General features: G+C 45.5%; 1 protein-coding gene across 8 annotated transcripts in view; it reads left to right on the top strand.

Annotated features, from left to right (window-relative positions):
• The window catches only part of ncam2a (neural cell adhesion molecule 2a), a 148,402-nt gene extending 132,577 nt beyond the window's left edge, over positions 1-15,825 (top strand). The window contains exons 14-19 of one of the 8 annotated variants that reach the window (XM_078101366.1): positions 274-395; positions 1,105-1,134; positions 1,572-1,746; positions 8,714-8,918; positions 9,425-9,464; positions 13,699-15,825. In XM_078101366.1, coding sequence (XP_077957492.1) covers positions 274-395; positions 1,105-1,134; positions 1,572-1,746; positions 8,714-8,918; positions 9,425-9,464; positions 13,699-13,755 — 629 coding nt within the window. In that variant the 3' untranslated portion in view covers positions 13,756-15,825. Of the gene's footprint in view, positions 1-273; positions 396-1,104; positions 1,135-1,571; positions 1,747-8,710; positions 8,919-9,424; positions 9,465-13,698 lie in introns of all 8 variants that reach the window. The other 7 variants (XM_078101356.1, XM_078101383.1, XM_040174856.2 and 4 more) reach the window with 7 other exon arrangements.
• The last annotated feature ends 7,912 nt before the right edge of the window (positions 15,826-23,737 follow it).

The raw sequence follows: 23,737 nt of genomic DNA, 5'->3' as shown, positions 1-23,737 counted from the left end.
GGTTGGCGGTAAATCGGGTCGAAGTGTTTTTGCAATTTATATTATACAGCCGCGCCTCAGTAATGTAAGGAATGTAATAAAGAAGACCCAATTAGCAGTATACAGTGAATAATAAGAACCTCAACATTAGTTTTGTCTCACAATACCTTTAAAACCTTTGCTCTCCTTGTACTGCATCTTTATCTCATATCTCACACTGCCACCTGCTCCTTGGGAATGCACACACAGAGAAAACACACAGACCTGATGTTTTGCGTATCCACCCCCCCACAGGGGAGCCGAGCCCGCCGGCGGTCCACGGGCAGAGAGGGATGGGCAAGGCCTACAGGCTGGGGCTGGTCAAGCAGGACGACGGAGGGATGCCCATCGTGGAGTACATCGTCAAGTACAAGACTGTGAGTATTTCAAACGGCAGAATCCATCTTTATCAAGTCTGCGAACACGTCCACAGGTCCATGATCCCGTTTACAAAATGAGGACCATCAAACTTAGAGGAGGGTTTTTCTTGAAGTGGAAACAACTCTAAACGAGCTTTCTTTGTGTTTCACGCAGTAGCGGTGAAGGCTGCCACAACACAAATCCACTCGGCTTAAGAATCAAAATGTTTATGTGCTCGTGCCACTTTTAATCCACATTTTAAAAGAGTACACACCAGCTGTCAGAGTTCACTCATCCATTTCAGAATTTTCTGTGTAAAAAAGCGAAAAGCAGCTTAAACATACAAGATAAGGCGAGCGACTGAGGCTGAATTGATGGCACTTGCACAAAAACTCTCCACAGGACTAAGTGGATCTGATGCGTCCAAGCAGGCGCTTGTCCGTCTCATTGAGGAAGTGACAGCGAGTTTAAACAGCTCGCAGAAAAGCGGGTTAGGAGGTCTCAGTGAGGCTTTTGATGGCCGAGCGGGCAGCCAGCGCTTTACACCCCAGTAATCACGCGCCGCTGCATCATGGAGGGGCGAGCATGCAGGATGCAAACAGATTAGACTGGAACATGCACACACACACACACACACACACACACACACACACAAACTCATCACAGTCACCTGACAATCCAGACAGATGGTAAATACATTCATGCCTTCTCTGTCCTCTAACGTAGGGAGGAAATGATGCCAAGGAGGCAAAAATGGTAAGCACGATCGGGCTTTCGGGCGCACACTTCAGTTTTTCAATCCTTTGTTTGCCATCCATGTCTCGACAATATAAGTGGGAGGGCGGAAGGAGGCAAAGAAAGAGTGGTGTGAGGAATGGGAGCATGGAGAAAAAAAAGACTGGAACAGAAAGGGATCAGAGAACTCGACTCGATGAAAAACCGAGCACTACCTTTTCTTTTAAGCTATGCACGTGCATCCGTGTGGGCGTTCCGACACCCTTAAAGTAACTCTCCCAATCCGCAGATTAAAACCACGGCTTTTTCATTGAATGAAACGCCTCCTATGCTCTCCTTTGATGCTTGGCCGCAAAAATGAAATAGGAGCATTGATTGAAGTGGTAATTCATTCAGGCGTAACAAACATTTCTTTTCCATTTCCCTCCGCTATCTCCCCCCTTTCTCTCTCCTCTCAGGATAAAGAGGAACAGTGGATGACCAAGCTGGTGCCCGGGGCCAATGATTTTGCGATGTTGCAGCCGCTGCAGTGGAACACGAGATACGAAGTGGAAATCACAGCGCGCAACGTCAAGGGCCTGTCGGAGCCCACCTTCTATCAGTTCTTCATGCCCCAGAAACCGGACATTACAGGTAAAAGCGTGATGAAAAGCCAGCGTTGACTTGTAATTTGCCTCTTCAATCCATCGACTTTCCCTCTGGCTGGTATCTGAGGCCTTTTGAAAGCCCCTGGAGGAGGTTTCTGAAGCGTAGCGTTAAGCGGCGGGTTTGTTGTTGCCGCTGGATGGTGCGATAGCATTCCGCAATAACAGAACCAGTGGAGATAAAGCGAGCCTCAAAGTGCAGGTCTGGCCGCCGCCTTGTTTACTGGGGACACATGGAGGCTGCCGTCGGTGGAGAAATCGAGGGCCTCTTCTCAAGCGGCTTTCTCCCTCCATGATTGCTGAGTGCAATTTGAATCTGGGGAAGCAGAATGAAGTGTTTTCCTCTAAAGAACACGTCCACTTGGACTGTCGTGCTCTCTGCAGGCCCACAGAGGCCCCGAGAGGAGAGGCCCACCCTGCTGGCCACAACACACACACACGTGTCGCTGGAATACTAATGTGATGTGCGGCCCGGGCGTTCCAGCGTCTGCTCTCGGACCTGTTTGCGCCGCTGCGGGTCGAACGAGTGTTTGCATCTGTCGCCGCGGCGACGGCTAAACGTCCTGTGAGAGCGTTTGCTGCTTTGCAGATGGCGAAACGGCGCGCTGAAAGCGGGTCGCTTCGACCGGCTGTCCCCTCTTGTTAGGAAACAACGGGGCATTGCAGGAAAGAGCGAGAGGTGGGGGAGTGAAAAGGGGAGGGAAATAGTTTTTCCTCCCTCGGGGAGAATCAAATGGGCGCTTTAAGTTTACAGCATCTTCATTAGAAGTAACGGCCTCAATCTAGATATTTCTCCGGCAAAATAACGTTAGTTTATTTAAGTAATCCAGGGACGTCAAGCGGGTCAGACGGAAAAGGAATCCGTCACATTTACCGCTCCACTGAATCAAATTCGTTGTGGACGATGTCCGGAGAGCTCAATCAACAACATTACATGAGGGATATGTGCCGATTGCAATCGCAGACTTTCTCTCCAATTCAGCGCCTGGCTTTTCTTTTTCCACTTATGCAACGTGAACCCAATAAAAGAAACCTTTCTTTTTGCTCGACACAGAAAAGATGTCCACACCATGTAGGCGCCTTCTCTCTCTCTCACCGCACAATTTAGCTCTTCAATTCTCTCCGTCTTGTGCACCTGCAGGCTATTGAAATTGCACTCTTTTTTTCCTCCGTCCTATTTTGCTTTGCAGCAGGCTGGATAACCTTCCTCCGCCTCTGCTCACCAGAAGACAAATGCCATCGATTGCGACACTGCCCTGCTCCTCTTCAATTTACTCTCCTTCCTTTTCAAATCAAAGTTTTCTTTTCACCTGTTAAATCACAGCTCTGTCCCTCTGCCATCACAGCGCTGTGTCTTTGGCGCCCTTTTGCATCGCTCCGATTCGTTGATGAAGTGGCTTTTTCTTCTGATGAACCACATTGTCACCAAGATGCCGTTTGGATCGACGGCAGCTTTGCTATTAAACAATCTCCACCTTCCTACAGCTGTTAGAACTGACCTATATTAACCTACGTTATTACATTATTGGGAAGCTTTGGTGTTTCGGGTTCAGGACTTTTAAAGATATCATCGTACAACAACGTTGAGAATTGATATTTAAACTAAAGCTTGAAGCCTGGTGTGTTTTGAGACACTGGACCAGTAATGGGTGAACTGGGAATGACAACACAAGGATTTACAGTTGGCCTTGACTGGTTAGTTTATCCATCATGAAAAATAAAGTGATGAATGAATTAAATAACAAACTGGTGGAGCAGGAAGATGTGTGTATCCATGGCAACCACCAACCTATTGAATAGCAGCAGTGGAAGATAAATTATGCTTTGTATCACTAACGAGGTGCTTGAATATAAGACTGTATCCATCTAATCCTTTCTACATCCTGTATCTGACACGTTGTCACTGGTTACTCACTGGTTTCCCCAACACGTACAGAATGATGGGATGTGATGTGGTGCATCGATGTCCGACGGCAGGATCTTCTGATGATGATCGCGGTCAGCTTCGCCTATTACTGGAATAAATTGTACGTTTCGAGCTCTGGTTGCAGTGCTTCTTCACGCTGCTGCTGGTGCCGACGAACTGCTAACAGCTCGGGATCAGCCTCGTTTTGTTTCTTGGCTCCCTCCAGTCAAGCGCAGTAAACATCCTTCATTTAAACCGCCGTCATAGAGTTTGTTGCACTAACTTCATCGGAGCACTTGATGAAATAATGCAAAAGAGTGGAACTACTCCTGGAATTGGTGCCTGCAAATCAAGTGGAAAGTGTGTTGTGTCAGTACATTGATCCTTGCCCCCCCTGTTTCTAGAGTTAACATCATTATTGTTTTTAAAGCAGTGTAATGAAAAAGATCCATGACAATCACCTCAGCTGTTGACAGTATTATCTTCCACTGCCCAGGCTATCTGGGTTGCAAACCTTTCGATATTTTTATTATTATAGTCAATACCTTTCAAGGACTCTCCATTGGCTGAATAAATATCCTGCTGGTGTCAATCAAGTATCTGATATTCACAGCTTCAGAAAAGAAAATATATCCAGAGGGTAGAAATGTAATAAAGAAATGCAATAAAGAGTAAAATGATGTTTAGTGAGTCCAGCAGTCTTGGCTCTTCATGAATCCACTTTATTCCACTGGGAAGCATTGCTTTTGTTCAGTATAATGGTGGTTAGCGGTTCCATGCATGCGCACATTCGTTCAACACACGTGTGCATTAATAGACACTGAGCCGAGGCTTTCTGTCTCTAAGATAAATAAGTCAAGCTGTTACTACAAAGCCAAATGAGCTTCGTAGGGAAACACGTCTGCTGCATGCTTTGGGTATTTTCCAAGCGGGATTAGCTTTTGACTCAACAGGGTTTCTCACGAAACAACACAAATTAACAACTTTTCAAAAATCTACATTGGGAATTGAGCTTGGTGACAGAACAGAGTTTCTTGCTCATAGTCTGTCTATTTGATCAATTTCGGAAGGTTTTTAGCATCACTAAAATCTGTTGATCATCTGACGTGTTTTAGTAGTTCAAATTAGGCTTTTCGAGCACTGCGATAAACGTTTTAGTTGAGTGCTGTTTTGTATTTAAATCTGTGGCTGGAAACGTGGATTTCAGCTACAAAGATCAAGGTAGCGACACTTGTCTTCCTCCTGAAATTAACCTCTGCAATTACAGAAGAGTGGTCCATAGTTCTTTGAAGTCTTGATTTTTAAGGACATACATATTTATTTAAAGTATTTTCCCTGGGCTTTCACTCCTGAGTGCACTCGAGTCGCATCAAGGCTTCCGTCACGGAAATGATTATGTTTGACTCTGCGAGGTCCTCCTCAAACAAACCTTCCCTTCAACAACCCGAGGCACTTAGGAAGAATCCGCAGACGCTCCCGTTCGTCCCCCGGCCGATTAGCGGGCGCCACCTTCCCGATCAATGGACGGCCGCGGGGCCGTCGTTAATCGAGGCGCCTCCTCTGCGATGCAATCGAGGGACAGGCGATCACCGCTCGGGCCTGATGAGTTTGTCCCGTCAAAGTGAGATGTGTGGCGACCAGCAGCCGCTAATGGGCCCATATATCAACAAGTAATCAGAAAGAGTCAGCAAAAGGGTTAATAGAGCGGGGAAATGAGAAGGAGCGGCCGCGCAGTTGGTGAAAAGTCCCACAGACAAGAAATTGGTTATTTCCAGCCGGGCGTCCAGGGAAACACTGGTGATAAGAGAGTGGATTCCTCCTCGTCTTCCAGGGGGATCAAGGAAATAGGTAAACACATCCTAGATTGAGTTACTTTATCACAGCGAGTTGCAGGTTTAGGAGAAACAATCCCTGAGTAGCATGTTTCACCTCTTCGGCCACGGTATAGTAGATGGATTGAGGCCAATGTTGTGCTGTCACCCCAAATCCTCCTTGAAGGAATCTTTTAAACGAAGCCTTCACGGCAAAACCCAACTTCACACTCTCTGCACTCTCAATTATGCCCTTTTTTTAAAATGACAGCAGGTAGCATCAAACAACACCCTCAGGCTAGAGGGACTCAAAGAATAACCACAGTTATGGTGCTTTAAAAGCCAATTATGTATTCATAATTGGATTAATAAAGCTATAATAGACGCGGGAAAAGTGACTGCGGCTGCACAACCATGCAGAGATGGTTGCGCTGCATCTGGACTGCATTGTGACACTTAATACTTTAATCACATTGTGATTGCCGTAAAACAAGACAATGAGCATTGAAACAACAAGCTGGTGTTTCCATCCAATGAGCCACTTCACCACGCGAGCTGCTGGAAGGGACCTCGGCTGTTCACTTTGACTCGTGGCCACAGACGCGCTCGGCTGTGGTTCATCCCTGTCTGCTGAATATAAAAGTTAAGCTGCTTGTTTGGCCTTGAGTCCCTCGCACAGAGACCCGAGCCGCTCCGTGAGGAAACGCTTCAATACTGAAGGCAGTCAAAACAATATTGGAGCTTTTACTGCGTTAAATTGACTTTCCTTTCCTTTCCCTCCATTTTACACGACCCCCCACAGGAGACTCTTCTACTTCACAAACAGAAGCGTGTTTTTATTTCCTGCCTGATTCTTTAACAGAAGAATAGTTTCATGCACAGGGAACTAACCCCAAGCCCTTCAGCGTGCTCACAATAACATTCCATGCGTCCATATTGATAAATAAACTGTTGAGTTGATCTCTTTGTTCTCTACTGGATTTCAGTATTAATCTGTTCTTCAAATGATCTCCACACTCGGCTGTCGAGGAAGGGAGCGACTAACAGGCGCATAACGTATCAATCCAACCCCAAACTGTCAAGCTGTTGCTGAGCCCTTTGGAGTAATTCTTCTTATCGGATGAAAGTCTGATGTTTTATGGATCTCACTGTCGGGCTGAAGTGACACTTTAATACAATCCTTTTTCTGGAGTAAAAACACTTTCGCTTTTCATGTTCACATCAGTCACCGTATTATCACAGGATCCCCTGTTTATGAGACAAGAATTCGGACTAATATCACGTTAAGCGCTGCATTGTTTAGGGCTCTATGAGGTGCAGAAATGTAAACCGCGATAGCAAAGCTTAAGGGCGCTGAGCTGAACTCGCTTTCGGGCCGTTGTTTAGCGCCCTCTGGATCTGTGGCTTTGGCAGCACAATTAACTTGGGTAAACTCCGGAGGTGAGATACAGAACTAGCCCGTATCGGTGGGAAAATATTGATCCCACCTGCGGGTTTCAAATGGCGCATTCACGGCTTCACGAGAGCGCAAAGGAGTTTAATTGGAGTTCTTTTTGCCACGTGGTTCCCTCGCTCCCTGGCTTCCTGCCTCTGCGTTGACTCGCTGCCAGGCGCCGCTGCGAGTCGAGAACAAAGTGACTGAGACTCATTTGGTTCGTGGCGCGCGGTGGCAACCTTCAGTGTGGAGCGGCCTTTGGAAATGTGTTGTTTTGGCTCAATGGAGCAGAAGTGAAACTGTAGCTGTGAGTTTCAATTTGAAGGATTTCTCATAGCTGTTGTTTCATTTCGAGTACGACGATAGAAAACATATAATGGCTCTTATCTATTGCAAGTTGTAAATTGGCTTATTTAATGAGATTGCACGTTCTTGTTTCTTGTTCTTTTGAGTGTGTATCCTTGTGGTTGAAATGCACTTATTGTAAGTCGCTTTGGGTAAAAGCGACAGCTAAATGACATGTGATGTAAAAAACACCTTAAATGCTTCGATGCTCATAGTGACATTAACACTTTACAGCTCATCATTTCTTCTCCATGGTAAGAGGATCCTGTGTAATCTCAATTACAATGTCTTTCTTTAGCACAAAGCAATACGGTCATATAAAAGACTGTTGAGCTGCATTGTGGGAAATGTAGGACCCTGAGACATACGCGCGGTTAAAATTGTTTTGTTTTAATCCTTCTCTGGCAACCCTTCTAATTTCATGGAGATGCTTTTCTTTTCTCTCACGCCTCCGAGGGGAACAAATAACCCCGAAAAAAAGGAACGTCTCGACTAGTTCAAGTAAAAAACACACATTGAGGGTGTTTTTTTTAAAGACTGGCCGGCCTCCTCTGGGCGCTCGCACCTTCGTGTCGACGTGATCCTTCTGTCCTTGCCTCGGCATACTGGACCCTCACACGAGGGCCTTCTTAAGTGGGGGTGTCCAGACACTCTCACTGACTGGCTGATTACTCCAGGCAGGGCGTTGACCTCCAGCCGTCGGCAGCGCCGCCGCAGCGGATGCTCCTTGTGCTCCGTTGGCTCAACCCCCCGGGATCCGGGGCACCGCTCCGTTCCGCTGGGCCCGCCGGGAGCGTCTCTTTGCCGCGCTACCTTCATTTTCTCATTACTTTCAGCATCGAGTGCGGGTCCCGCTGCTCGTTCCCGACCCAGCTGAGTGCTCGGTGTGTTTTTGAGGCGCTTTCCGACTTTTCCCTGAAAACACTTACTTTGCTTCCCGCGTGAATGTGTTTAGTGCTGCGAGCTGCAGAATAAATTGGCGCCCAGTGGACGCGGCGCTGAAGCATCAGTGTGGTAATGCTGAGTGGCACAATACAGCTGGACCGCGCGCACGATTCCTGCACCTGTTTGCTCGTGACGGAGAAGGAAGATGCAGAGCTGGAGGGTAAATACAGGAGAAAAAACACTTTTTCAGTCTTGGAAAATACTCACATTTTGGATTTAGTCAAAAGAGCAAAGCTGTTAAACATTTAGGAAGCTGCAAAGCTTCTGACGGTACAAATAAAGCATCAGTTTAGCAGGAGTTTTTTTCCACCTGCCTCAAGCTGCTCTGGATCTCTTTTTATTCGATTTATAACATGAACTCTTCACAACCTCGAGCCAGACGTTGGATCTCCACCAGCACTCTGACCCCCGACCTCTGTATGCATCACGTGGACCGATATTGCTAACAGTTTTGTCCCCCCCTGTGGTCTGTGTGTGTGTGCGTGTGTGTGTGTGTTTTTCACTGCCTCAGCAGAATCCCTGTTCAGCGGCCTGGGGCTGGGGGCGGTGGTGGGCCTCTGCCTGGGAGCGCTGCTGCTGCTGCTGGTGCTGGTGGACATCAGCTGCTTCTTCCTGCGTCGCTGCGGCCTGCTGATGTGCATCACGCGCACGCTGTGCAGCAAGAAGACCGCCACCAGCGGCAAGGGCAAAGAAATAGAAGAGGGCAAGGCCGCCTACCTGTGAGTCCTCCGCATTGTTTTTCCTTATGAACTTGAACACAAAGGCTGTGATTCCGGCTGTAGCAGTCGGGGTGTTTCAGTGTTCGTCAGTCACCAGGTCATTCATTCCTGCAGAGGGAGCATCTGCTGTGGGTGTATCTGGATGCTTGTGGGTCAAACTGCTGTTAGAGTAAACTTAAATGACCTAAAGGGATACAGATCTTTACAAAGACATTAATCATTTGAATCCCGATCCAGCTTCAGACAAAAAAGACCTATACACATTTCTCAGACATTGAGAATTCATTCTAAATGAAATGATTTGAATTTGTCACAGAATTCTACATATTCCTCTTCAAATGGTGTCATGAATTGATAGTCATTTTTCATTTTCTGTGCTGCAAAGATTAATTTGTACTTTTCAAGTAGACATGAATAGCTCAGTGAAACCTGTAGAGTCTTAAGATCTTCAGAAACACATTCGCTGTGAATGGCAAAAGGAGACTTAACTGTACCATCTACTGTAGGTACACCTACAACAGCCGCCCAACCACCTTTTCAACCACAGTATGTTTTTGAATATGTCTTCTTCACTAACATCAGTGCGTCTCATACATGTCTGTGCAGTGCGTTTACCTATGGGAGAGTCTGGTCTGCATGCATTGTGTCCACATTCAGGTGCATGTGTTTAATCTCAGCCGTGTGTGCTACCATGCTTCCTGTTTGTATTTCTGTAGGTCTGTGTAGATTTTGCATGAAATAGTGTTGGAGTGACACACAAACGTCTCACATGATTGCATGTCAGAGCAAGCACATGCGTTACCTTTTTCCTTCCTCTCATCCGCGCAATTGAAAGGCCCCGTGAAATTCCAAGTGCCATAGAGTTCCTAATTTAGTCCACACCAGGTTTGATTCGTTGGCCTCAGGCGGTCCCATGTTTGTGTTGGCACCGTCAGTGCTTGGGATCCAGAGGGAGGGCACGGGGGAAAGACAAAGGGAGGAGGGGGGAGGGTTACTTTTGCTGAGTCACTAAGCTCTCAGTGCCGGAGGGTTGAGCTGCCGCCGGCCTGCAGCTTCACGTCAGACTCGCACAAGCATCATCCGGCGTGCACGTTGCTACTAAGGCCTTTTCCCCGCTAAATTATTTTAATTTTAAGATTGAAGTGATGCTCCGGAAATACAGTGTTGCACTGCAATAAAAAAAGGGACAATTTCAACAGGTGAGGTTCTTCTCAGATATCCAACCTTTCATCTCAAGCAAAGCCCCAGAACCCTGCAGCCTTCATCGGGTGGAGGCATTTGGTAATACCACAAGTGGAGACTGTTGGTTGCCTGTTGCCAATTTTTAACGCCATTGCAACGCTCTGCATCCGCAGAAATATCTGTTTCCTACGATGCGTTGAGCGTGGAAGTGTGTGGGCCGACGGATGGTGCAGCGCGACGAGGTCACCGTGTTTTTTAGCTCTGTCTGGAGTTTTTTTTTTTTGTCACATTAACTGCTATGGCGCGTTTCCACTGAGCGGTACGGGTCGGGTCGGTACCCTTTTATTTGTGTCTCCACTGACAAAAGTTGAGAATGGTACCGTACCACTTTTTGGGTACCCTTCCGTTGGGGCACCTGGCACAGTTGTTTGGTACTAAAGGGCGGAGCTAGACTCACTGCAGAGCGTTGATTGGTTGAAAGAGTGTAGTCATTTGCGCGTGCCGCAAGGGGAAAGACCACAACAGCCGGAGTTTGCTCAAACAAAGATTGTCGTCTCCTTGTGACAAACAGCCGCATATCGAGAAGCAAGAACAGGATCGGCTGTATGTCCTCCGTTGTTGTTTGCGGTTAGCTTTCAGTTTTTGCGCGATGGAATGACGTCAATCTACTTTCCGTCATATACCACGCCTATCAAGTGACGTTATCACTACTTTCTGCAATACACCACGCCTATCAAGTAAGGGTACTGTTGGCGGTGGAAACGCTCGCCAAATCATGGTTAACAGACCCGACCCGTACCGTACCGCTCGGTGGAAACGCGCCACTAGTGATACCATCAGGGTTCTAATACAGTCCCGTCCGGTCAGTCTGTGACCCAGGAGAAGATTCGAGCACAAGTTCCGCCTGGACTGGAATGCAGAACTATTGTCCAACTATTTGTGGAATAGTTGTGTGCGGATGTTCAGCGACCGGGTCACAAAAGCCCGTATGAAGGCAGGACGGTAGCTTACAGTTAAAGCGCCTGTCTTCTGCTGGCTATGATAACATATGCTCGCTGAAAAAATGAATATCAAAACATTGTGACCTTCACCAGTTCACAAGACCTTTTGGTACTTGCCATCTTTTGACACCAATCAGAAGTCTCCTGACATGTGAGACATCAGCACCCCTGCAGTGCAGAGCTGACAAACTCGATTGTTGTGTTTCTCATGCTGGTGTTTGCCATGTTGGCAGGGCGTGTGTTTCCGATGGTGTTTCTCTCGCTTGTGTTTGCCGGGATATGAGCCGTGTCGTCAAATTGTCATCCGTCTGCAGAACACATGATATGTTTTTCATTAATTTCCAATTGACACGTGTGTGAGGAGTGAGTAGAATCACTCTTAATTACCACAATGTTCATGTGTTTATTACAACCAAAACGATCTCCGGCGTCGCCTACGTTTCAAATATGACATGTTGTCGCTCTCTGTTGGTCTGCACGCAATCGCACACGCATTAGTTGTGTCCTCGAGAGAAGAGAGAGAGAGAGAAAGAAAAAGAAAACATCAGGCGGCGAGAGCGTCTGTTGAGACCTGCGTGGAATCGGGGTTTGCATGAAGCGAATGGGACGTGACGCCGGTTCCTCTGTGCAGGACGGAGTGCAGCATCCAGCAGGGCTGCTGTTGAAACCTTTGGAATACGAATCATTCTCAGTTCTACGGCTCAGCGAGGGGACGGAGCAGAACCCCGGGTCAGGGGCCGCCGATGGATCGATGGTTCCTGCTTCCTTGTTCAAGGGGGCCCATGTAGTCCAGAATGATTGACGCGGGGGTTGGGAATAAAAAAAAGACAACTCTGGAAATGAGAAGCCCTCCGCTGAAGTGCGCTAATAGGGGTCAGCTGGTCACCTGATACTGATCGGTTTAAGTCTACGTCTCCACTCTCTGCTCGCGATCCCGCCCCTTGTTCACAATCTCCTGACAGAATCAGAAAAACACACCATGACAACGACGGGCAGTGATGAGGTGAAGCCCGTTGCTTATTGATTCCCCGTATTGAACCGGCCCAAGCGATGCTCAGTAGCAGATGTGCAAAGAGTGCTGCAACTCGATATCTTCATATTTAGTACTTTCAATGTTTGTCTCTGTCCTTTCTAAAGGCACAGGAGACTCAAGATGTCCCTGCCGTTGACCATGTGTGTCCTGCAGATGCATTTATGCCTCAAATACGTAGACAAAGACAAAAAGCCACCTGCAATGGCAGAGAACCATTTAATTCATTTAGATTTTTTTATTTACGCTGTTTAATGATATGCATTTTTAAATGTCAAAGCACAACAAGGTAGAATTATAATAGAAGTATGAGTCCTACAAGAAAAAAGCTTGAAATTCCTCCTGCTTAGATTTTCATCCTGTGGCCATATTGTCATTGTGATAGAGCTTCGATGTGTGAGTACGGAGTGCAGATTACTGCAGGCCAGAAGAGAGAATCAGCCAATCAAAGGGCTCTTGCTTAAAAACACACCGATGTGTGTTTTGTCTCCTTTTTTTCTCCTTTCCTGTAAATGACTCAAGAGCCAATGGAAGCGGTTCCAGCTCTGAGGTCATGTTATTCAGGTCGACGCGGTCTGAAAAATGTGATGGCGGCACTCAAAAGGAAACAGCCATGAGCCAAGCTGAGAGAACAGTGAGAAACCAGGACCAACAGGGCCGAGTGAAGCCAGAACTGATGTTCTCAGAGTGACATTTCGGTCACAGATTGAGGTCCTATGGTAAAACAAAGCAGATATAAATGTTACAGATGTGTTATGTGTGATGTGTGTCACAGCAGGTCACCTCTAATAAAGCCTCTTCAGAAATCACTTTCCTCACTTCAAAATGTGTTCCCGGTAACGTGTAAACGGAGGATTCAATGCTGCACTTCCATAAAGCCGTGGTGCAATTTTATAAAAATAATTTATTTTCAATTAGGTCACCAGATGAGATATCCAGACTTCTGGGGCCAAATGTGTTGTTGAAGCTCCAAAGAATTACTTTTTTTTAGAAGTCTGGAGCTACAGCATCAAACAAATACCCTAAAAAATGCTGGACTTGCCCCTTAAATATATTGATAGCAAACAATATCTAGCGCTTAAAGTCAGTGTTTATTCTCTCAATATTAAACCAGGATCTTTCCCCTCAATATTCATCTCAGCAAAACGGTCCCAAGGAGTGTTTGCTCGTGACTTTTTGTACCTTTGGGTCGATGTGGTCATCCAGGTCAAAGTGAGGCACGAACATGAACAATCTGTTCCGTTAAGACCGTGCAGAGGCTTTGTTTCCTCTCGCTGCCTTTTCACTTAAATATAAGTGAAATAAATCCAGCTTTATTAATCCCGACGGGGACAACTGATTCATGCACTAAAAGGTGATTACTGGCGGGCTCATGCAGTGATTCAGTACTAATTATCTTTGTATGTGCCTGCTTCATGCAAAGACATCCTCCAGATGGTCACTCACAAGTCTGTGCCTGCTCACATGTGTGTGTGTGTGTGCTCAAAGTTCTTGCCCGGCATTGATGTAAAACGCGCAAATGATTTTCTATGCTCTCTCCTTGCTTGCTCTTTCTTATTCACCACAGGAAGCTTCCGTTGAAGGAAGAAAATGGGAAAGAGTCTCTCAAGCCGGATACGATTGAAATCAAAGTGCACGGCGACAACAGCATCCACACAAAGGTCGACGACAGCAAAGAGTAAAAGGGTTCACATCGCCACCAAAAGAACATTTCGGATCACCAAAACCCAGAGAAACTACAGCACTTGAAAATAGTGGAGTAAAAAACCATATCAGTTTATAACAATGCCCCAGTGTCAGGCGTGTGTAAATAAAAATAACAAAGAGAAAGAGAAAGGGTCTACCTTTTAGACACATGTATCATGATCTGAACAAACATGGCATCAGTGGAAGGCTCTTCTTGATCAATGATTGTATTTTTTTGTCCATAACTGATTCACAGTGTGTTGCAGGGAGATCAGAACAGCACACACGTGCATCCACGCCACAGTTAGCAAAGCATTTGATATTGTTGCTTTTTCTCACACATTATGTGCATAAGTATGATTTATTCATGTGTTGAAAATTCGCACAAAGATGTGCGCTGTGGTGTGCAGCTTGAAAAATGTATTGACAGGCCACGAGAGGCCCGAGTGGTGTCATGTGATCGTTGCTACGTGAACGGCAGGACTCAGGACGCGGGGACACCCGAGCAAAGGTTCGCTGACGAAAAATAAATCAATATGTGTCATGATTGTTTTTAATGTTACATTTCTTTTAGTGTTTCCTGATTGCTATTCTCGCTGATCTTGTCATGTGTTGTAAATAGGTGGGAGAAAAAAAAGAATATTTTACAGAGCTTTTATGTAAATATACCCTAAAGGAAGTGTCTTTTTTCAAAATTCCACAAACTCCTCAGATGAAAAGCTGTACTTTTCTTTTTTTTTCTTTTGTGTTTTAGTCCAACGTTCAGTGATGGTGTAATACTGCTTCTTCTAGTTAGGAAATCCACGCCCTAAAGGCCGTTTCACGCTGTTTCAGTGGAGACTGTAATCGCGGCGTTAGTGTCCCCCCCCCCCCCTCCCCCATCTCCCCCATTATTTCTCCTCCCTCCCTTGTGGCCCGATGCCGCTCCAGAGACCTTGAGATGATTTTTGATCGTGCCGCTTTTTGCCACAGAATGTGGGTTTCCATCGTGGTGCTGTGAATTCTGGGACGTGTAGTTTTAGGATTGTAGTCAACACTGGACAGAAACGTACGTGTGTTATTACGAATGTCAGGTGGATGCTGCAACTCTGGAGTGACCACAGAAATACGCGCGCGCGTGTGTGTGCGTGTGCGTGCGTGCGTGCGTGCGTGTGTGTCTGTGCGCGCGCGCACATCAGTGAATGAGCGTCTAGGTCTGTTGAATGTATCTTTTTGAAGGTGTGCTCATTTAGATATTTCACAATAACAAATAATACCCAAAATGAAAGATTAGAAATAAAGGTATTCTGCCATTTGTTTTGCCTTAATTTATTTTTAGCTTAATTATCTATTTATATTAGATAAAAAGTGCAATAGTGAGTACACCTTTCCGTCTCATGGTGCAGCTCTGCGGGTCTTATTCAGTTGTATGTGATGACCTCGTGCCAAGAATGAATGTCCAAGTGCTGTGAGTGAGTTTCAGAGTGCGCTCTGACAGGTCAGAACTGGTTAAGTAGTTCTCCGCGGTGATTAAGTCAGCACTCCCCCCCTCCCCCCCCCCCCGCCACTTCTTACTCTCATTGTTTTTCCCTTCATCCCAGACGTCATAGCAGTGGCTTTGTTTTCTCCCAATGAGCCCTCGTACCTGCATAGACCTGTAAACGGATGGTCCTGCCATGGGGGGGTCCGGCTGCCTGTTACGATGCCTGTAAATATGGGAGCACAGTGCCTGGAGGCTATACAATTTGTACATGTTCTTTTGTATTTGAATATGAGTCTAAACCCCCCCCACCCTCCTCTGTCTCCTCCGCCATGCCTTTGTCCTTTTCCTGTAGGGGTAAAACAGCTGTGCTTGAGCTCAGTGTACAGTGTGTGTCCTCTTTGTCCCCATGCTCCCGTGTCCCTGGGACCGTCCCTGCTGAGTGTGCTTTGTGCAGGAGGTGGGAACTATTGATGTCTCTCTGTACGTACCCGTGGAAGAGTTGTGACTCCTGACATTTTCCGCTGTAAATAAACATGGTAGAAGAAAGCAAGCGGTTTTCCGTTCATTGTTTTTCTGCCTTTTCAAAGCTACTTTCAAAGGGATTTACTTTTATTCAAAGGCTCATTTTAGGAGAGTAAAGCAGAATATAAAAAATAAATACTAACATCAGTAACTCTATATAATTATGATGCTAAAAGTTTTGAATTGTAGTAAACAACCTAAAAACTGGTTTAATTTTAAATGTTCATGCAACCAACATGTCTACCTATAAACGCAGTTCACCAATGTGATAGTAAGAAACAAAAGAAGCCGGGCGAAGTATTAAATAAATACACAGTAAGAAGTGGGAGCATTAATGAAGTAAAGTAGCACAGACCACCACGAGGAGGACAGTGAATACTTCCTTATAATCCTCTGCATAGTGAACGAGACTTCACTCAAATTAAAAAAAATAAACCCAGAGAGACTGATTAAAACCCCAAAGCTGCCCCCTCCCAGCCAGCATTTTTTGGTTGAAAATACGTTGAAAAGACATCCATGCCCGACGTTGAAAAGACGTTGCAAAATGGTTTAAAAGTTAGTTTTTTCAACGTCTATTCGTAGATGTTAAGACCACATTTCAGCGTGATTTTTAATACGGTAATATTTCGTCCTCTCCTTTGTGCTATATCATTATTTTAGAGCTTTAAAAAGAAACAACGTCCACATTTGTAAGTTGACCACCGATATTATAAATCACATTGAAAACGGGTCTATTCGTGAACGTCTTCAACGTCTACGAGTAGAAAACTCCACTTTTAAACCAATTTGCAACCTCTTTTCAACGGCGGGCCATAGACGTCTTTTAAACGTCGTTTCAACGCTGAAATGATCGCTGGTTGAAATTCTGAAGGTTTTGAAGGTCTAAACATGAACTTAAAGCTGTACAGTACAATCAATTCCTATGACAGAAATTATTCAAACATTGTGGATTATTAAGCTAGGTGTAAGGCAGGACCAGTGCAGGGACAACCTTCATCAGATTCAACCACCACCCACAGAAAGCTGTGAGGGAAATCACGTCATTTGGGTTCATGATGACAGTAATAGACTAATAATAATGATACCAGCAGCAGGTGGATTAGATCCCTCATTTATAGACAATCTGTATTTAGCCCCCATTGCTTTTAAGCAAATATTGGGATGTTTACTTTTGGTCCAGGTCATTATGCTGCACGCTAGCATGCTCCAAGCGAGCATGCTAACTAGCAAACTACCTACGCTAACTAGCTTAACAAAAAGGACCGTCTTTCCCGAATCCGGTGGGCAGCACAAGTAAAACAACCGGTTATAGTTCCAGGTAATACAGAGCATTGGAGCCGGTAGTCGTGGTTCTATCAGCCCGTTCATGTCGCTCTGCTGCGTACAAACTTCGCCTCGTGCTGCATCCGGTCGAAGCGCTGCAAGCGGCCAAGAACTCGCGCGTTACAGATGTGAGCGGAGTTACGTATTTACGTAAGTAATGTTTAACACTATGACCTAAAAACATCTTATTAACAGCACACAGTCCGTAGTTTTATATTTATGGCATTTTAAGTGAAATATTAAATACGTTGAAATCACGTCTTTGCGTAGACCAAATTTCGCCGACAAATTCCTTAATTATTATGAAAATCTTAATGTTAATATCGTCTCTCTTTCAACCTTACGTTACAACATGACACATTTATCAACAAATTGACGTTTTTTAGCACGTTGATGGTTCATCCACTTTTTAGCCGGTTGATAAGACGCTGAAATGAGGTCTTAGACGTTCAGACCTCATTTCAACCAGATTTCAACGTTGAAATTACGCCTTGTGCTCAGTTCAAGTCCGCTGAAGAGACACCGAAGTCCTCGCTTCAGTCACGTGGTAGTCTGACTGCCGATGACACACGCAAGCAAACGCACACTGGGTGCATTGAACGCCGCTGGGAAGTCACAGATTGCGCAGTCAGCCTTCAGGTGATATTTCCCCCCAAATCTCTCCGTTGGCGAGGACTCCCGTGATACGGTGCCCCAACAGCGCCCTAATCCCAAATAGAACAGAACTCCCCGCCATTGTGGAGGTTCCACTCCTGAATTAAAAGTTCCTCCACATGGGGGCTTTTTTTGGCAGGTACCATCCCTCTGCCTCCATAATCTGCTTAATTTCAGGCCGTCCCAGCAGCGAGGGGAGCGGTCTGTGCATCCACCAATCCTCGTTCCACGGGGAAGTATTTTTGCACCCTTCGTTACACTTCGGACCATTTACAGCCTCCTGAGACCATACGTCCGTGCTGAGAAGGTTCCCTGTAGCTGTTGACATGTAATCAGGTACATATAACTCATTTGGAGGTTAAAGTTGCACCGGGGCAGAGCTTGCGTCACCTCTGACCTCTGGCGGTTACTGCTTGAAGATGGGTGTTGTTTCGACACGTCATATGGTAACGGGTTTGGTCACGTGGCAGGTGAAGCCGCGAGATGAAGGACGGATGCAGATATCTAAATGCTAAAAGCAGAACGGCTCCCTCAGGACCTGCATGAAGAGTTGAAAAGGTGAGCGCTCCTTTCTCCGCGTTTGACTCAGCAGATTCCCGTAGCACTCGGTAAGCATTTCTATCGCTAGGTTCAGCGAGGAAGCATCACTTAGCGTTCCTATGAAAGGCACTGCGTGCCCACGTCCTCTTTCATTTGCGGCGACCGCTGAATGCATCCGTCAAACTCAACATGACCCTGTTAACTGACAAGAAAAGAGGAGGGACTGAGAATTCCTAATACCTTCAATAACTCGCTGACTTATGCTTTATGAATTCAAGATGAGGTCATTTGGAGGCTTCTTTGGGAGCGGTTAATACGGAAGAGTGGAAGAAAACTAGCTGGGGAATGAAAAGAAAGCCGCGTCACCTCTGCGTTTCTTATTAAAAGCAACCAAACATTAACCTGATGTGAACCTGGTGCTGTCCCAACAGCTCTGGAGGGAACAGACACACAATGCAGAAGACAGATGAGATCTTCAGTTATGTTCACACGGCAGGCGCGGCCTTCAAAGACACTGAATAAGTTACTTCAGGTTGTAACTCTTTCAAAGTGACGCAGTGCCTTCAAAGAGAAACACGTGAGGTGTGTCGAGGGCTTTTGATATTCAGGGCAGGCACCGATAAACACATTAGGATGGAGATCGGGACGCTGACGCCGGTCACTTTATCTCTTTCATTATAAAGCTCAGAGCTACAGGAGACGTAATTGAGTACCTGCACACACAGCTGGGCTGTGAAATACCTTTTTGTGCTGGATGAAAGCACACTTCTTCATGCAACAGAGACGTTTCAGCGCACCAGTTGAATTTATTTTCCTTCGCAGTGAATGGATTTCATCCCCTATGAAAGAAAATGCTGCGCTTTCCTTTTTCATATGAATAAAGCCTGTGATAAATATTGAAATCAAATTTTGCAACAGTTAGTGTAAATGTTTCCTTGTTTTCGGGTGGAGCGGTTGGATGTGCTACGTCACAGACAGCTGACCAGGTCCCATAATAACATCCTTTTTCAACAGGAAGTACCTCACACTTCCGGGAAGCAGGAAGTTCAAGCTTTGTGTTGTAAATTCAATTGATATTTTACTAGCTCAGTGCGTCTTACTCTGAGCTCGTAGCTCGCCTACTAACAGAGAGCTAACAGTTGATAAACAGCGGTAAGCTAACAGCTTTTCTGCAGGCTGTTCACTTCCAATTCATTTAAAAACAGGAGCTTAGTTGGAAACTTTGGTCCTGAATTTGAAAGTCAGCCAGGTTTGCTCGACTCTGAATTCCCAAAGTCCTTTCACAGTTGTTTGAAAGTGAATTAACACACAGCTGGATTAAAGACAGCTAATATCAGCTAATCATGCTAATTCCGTGCTTTTAGGATTAATGAGCCCGTCGCTCTCCAGTGAAATCTGCGTGTATCTAAAATGTCTTTTTCTAGGACAAAAAAAACCCTTGATAATTCACAATTAAGCTTAGTGACAGTGTTTTTGCGATAATCCCATAAATATGACAAAATGACAAAAGGAAAGACTTTATTAACAGTTTGAAGCTTTCTTCCAGGAGAAGCCGGAAGCGAACCGGATTCACCCCGAGACAGCAGGGCCGACGCGCTCGTCCCTTTAGACGACGGCGCGTGGAAGCCGGAGGTACGACGCGCCGTCCTGCGCATCGCACCGCGACCTGCATCCCGCGTTAGATCTCATCTTCTCCTCACGAGGTTTATGACCGACAACCCGCAGCCTGTTGGAATGCCAACTCAACGCGGCGGTGTTGTAGCGTCGATGTACAAGGACCAACCACCAGGAGTTTTTTAACGATACTTGTCTTCAGTGATAAATATCCGGAGAACGTATTTGCATCTATCTGTTAAAACTTTTCGGGTGACTGTGGTCTGCTGCAACGGGCCCGACTGCTGATTTCAATCACAAGCCCCAGTCACACAAAATAAGTCCTCGGTTCAAGTCATTCCGTTTGCGTTTTATACATTTCGCTGATGTTTGCTGGGAAGCAGTTTAATGTGTTGCAGAAGAATACTTCGCACTCACCCGATGTTTGACGATTTGACGTGTGCGTCTCCAATTATGATGCTGTCCCTTTTAGCGCCGGGCCTTCCGCTGAGCGCACACTTTGGCCACACGTCTCTTAAAGCCGGTATAGATGATTACAGTTGCAGAATAGCACCATGGATAACGGAGCGCAGCCTACGGATAGAAACCCCACCAATAATTGAGTGTGTGGTGGAGTGTATGTCAAGCTATTTGCAAACCTTCCGTGAGCTGTGGTATTCTTCTCTATTAGCCTAATGTGTGAGTTACTCATCTCCGCTTTGTGCGAATTTATATTGGATTTTTATTAAAACTCAAACCAACGGTAATGGTTGCGCCTCTGGGGTAGCTTTAGAAATCAATTTACTAAACAGCACCGAATTACCCCCATAATTGTCTCCTTGGACCGCATTACCCGTCCAAGTGGACTCTCGTCCGAGTGTGAGTAAACTTTGCTCTCTTCTGACCCAGACGCGTGTTACCGCGGCAACCCAACGCAGACGAAGGGGGGAATCACATCGCAGGTCTCGCCCGTCAAATGGCGATTCCTGCTGCTAATGAAGGGAAATATTCTGCGATACGAATCCGAAATAGAGCTGTGTGTTTGGACAGATGAATATGAATACAATCAGCTGGACTTGGCTCATTAATGAGGCTGGGAGAGCAACCAGCAGACAGGATTAATTAATTACACACTGACATTTATGGATAATAACCTTCTGGTGGATATCAGGGCTGATGAATATGCATAGGGGTATCAAAGCGGAAGCATCCGGCCAAGATGAAATATCTATATTCAGATCCGTGATGGGGTTACCGCCGCGCCGTCTGAATCAGCAGCACGCCGTGATTACACAGCGTCTGATGTTTTGAATCACTTTTCACAACTTGCCACGTGATGAAATTAGGTTACTGCTCTCGAGCAGGAAGGGGCCGCGGCTTCGGACTAACTGTTGACATCCCACCACATGGTATAGCTTAATATTCAGCTGTTATTGCTGCCATCATTTGAGCAACACAAGTGAACACCATGAGTTGAAGACTAGGAACTCTTCTCTACAACGTTCTCTGAGGCAATAAAAGTAGAGGACTTCTTTTAACAAGCAGAGCAGTCGCCCCCTGCTGTTCACCAGAGAGAATGCAAAGTGACACTTTCATGATGGGAAGAAGAGTACTAAAGCGTCAGAAACTTCTGAGGAGGGTTTTAACTGGTTTCACAACGCGAACCAGAGAACAGCCTTTCCGCTGGCGCCGTTCTGGCAGTGGACAGCACCTCATTAATCACCACGAGGAGGCCACACCGTGTCCCTGCAGCAGATGGGGGGTGAGAGCGTCGTCCTACAGGAGCAAGAGGCTCCTCTGCTTTTCACTTGAGCGTCGGTCTCAATCGGCTTCCCTGGCTGGGCATAATAATAAGTTCCCACAGGTCAAAACTAATCAAATAGTCATAATCAATATAACTGTAAAATAAGACTGCTATTATACAGATCCCTGTAGGAATAATCTTTGTTAAGTTAATTAATGCCTGTCTTAAATTCGCCTGGACGTTAAATTTAAGGGACGATCCCCTCTCAGTGTCCACACAGTGACCTTGTACAAATAATGATTGATGCTGCTTCCCTCATCTCGCTGTCTCTTCCCTTTGTCGTATCAATCACTTCCAAAGAATGATGTAAACATGTATTTTGGGGGGGGGGGGGGGGGGGGTTTCGAGTTGGATGGATATTAAACGGAGGAATGTGTGGAATCAAAGTGTCCAAAAGCAAAACTATTTTCTACTCCTTGTGACACGACGCACGTTTATTGGTCAGCTGCAGACACAGCGAACAAAAAACATTCCTGGCAAGTGTGCAGGAATACATTTAAAATGCAGGTTCACCAGTAAACCACCGCAGCCCGCAAATTTCTTTCTTTGGAGATGTGAACGCACGAGGCAGCCGGGAACTCTCTATGAATCCGACTTGTGAAAGAATAGGGTCAGCTGCTGCCTTTTGGATCCGCTCCCGTCCACCTCGGCCGTGAGCTCCGGGAGATTGGATCATTTCTTCAAAGAGGAAAAAGCTTCCAGTTCTTTGAGAGATGAAGGAATTGGAAATGTGCTCTACACCGCGCGCTGCACAACATCCTGTGAAGGTTCGCCGCTGTTTTGATGTGAGGATCAGGGAGGCTGTGGACGGCTTTTTGCTTTATCCCGCTACTCGGCAAACCTTGATTTTTATTCTTTTACTTCTACAAACGTCCCAATGAAGAGAGGGGGGGTCCAGTTGTTCTCTCTGACATTTCGGTCAGGTGGGCAACAGGCCAGAGGGTCGAACTGTCTAGTTTCAGAGAGATCACAGCTGAAAACACATAAACAATACAATTGCATGTATGAAAAAAATCCTCTCTAATCATGGATGTTCTCTGAACAACACGACAGACCTGAAGCTGGAAGTCTGAGATTAGAAAAGTCTTTTTAGAATATTAATGTCGACTATGATTGAAATATGTTTTCATTACAGTTGAAGGAAATCAGATGAATGGAAAGCAGAAACGTCAGAATTTGTCCTTTACAGCAGATGATTGTAATGTACCTTTTCAGTGCAGGTACTCTCAGTTTAATTGTCCTGATGTGGAGTTCTGCCTCTGTAGCTGCTGCTCTTCAGGCAATTTGGCTTTAGCTTTAGCAAGTTGAGAACTAGGCACTTTACTGTGAAACACACACTCTAAAAATTTCACCGTAAATTAACGGTATTTTACTGGCAGCAAGGACGGCAGGAATTTACTGTTATTCTACGGCATAATAACGTAAATGGTTTTTACACGATGTTACCGTAAAGTGGATTACTGTATGTTACCGTAAACGAATTTTACTGTGAATTAACTGCAATTTACTGGCAGTCGACAATAGTGTTTTTTTTACAGTGCCCTACCGTAATTGACGGTATGTTGTCGTATATTGGATTACAGTTTGTTGCCATACGATTACTGTTTTTGTGTTATAAATAGCAGAATGTTACCGTTTACTTATAACCGTATACTTTTGCATTTAATTTCCCACAAACTAAAGAAAGACAACCAAACTCATTTCAGTCATAGTGGTTGGAGTTTATTAGATGCCTTTAAGACAAAAATGTTAGTCCTCTGTAAAACGAAGAACAAAACATAAAATATGCCGCATGTATACAATAATAAAAAAATTAATCATAAAATCATTAGGAACAAGGTAAACTAACTGCAACAATACGCTATGGAACACTTTCAATTGACCGCAGCTCAAGGCTGGCGTCCTTAATCCAGTGCCTCTGTAAAACAAACCAAAATTAAATATTTAGAAACACTGTCATTGGTAAAATATTAAAATTACAAAGTTGAGGAAGACAACAAGATGTAAGGAAGGAGAATGTTA

The sequence above is a fragment of the Gasterosteus aculeatus genome, chromosome 1 (genome assembly GCF_964276395.1).
Source record: "Gasterosteus aculeatus chromosome 1, fGasAcu3.hap1.1, whole genome shotgun sequence".
In the NCBI taxonomy this organism is placed as follows: Eukaryota; Metazoa; Chordata; class Actinopteri; order Perciformes; family Gasterosteidae; genus Gasterosteus; species Gasterosteus aculeatus.
This window is presented reverse-complemented; position numbering and strand designations above follow the sequence as displayed.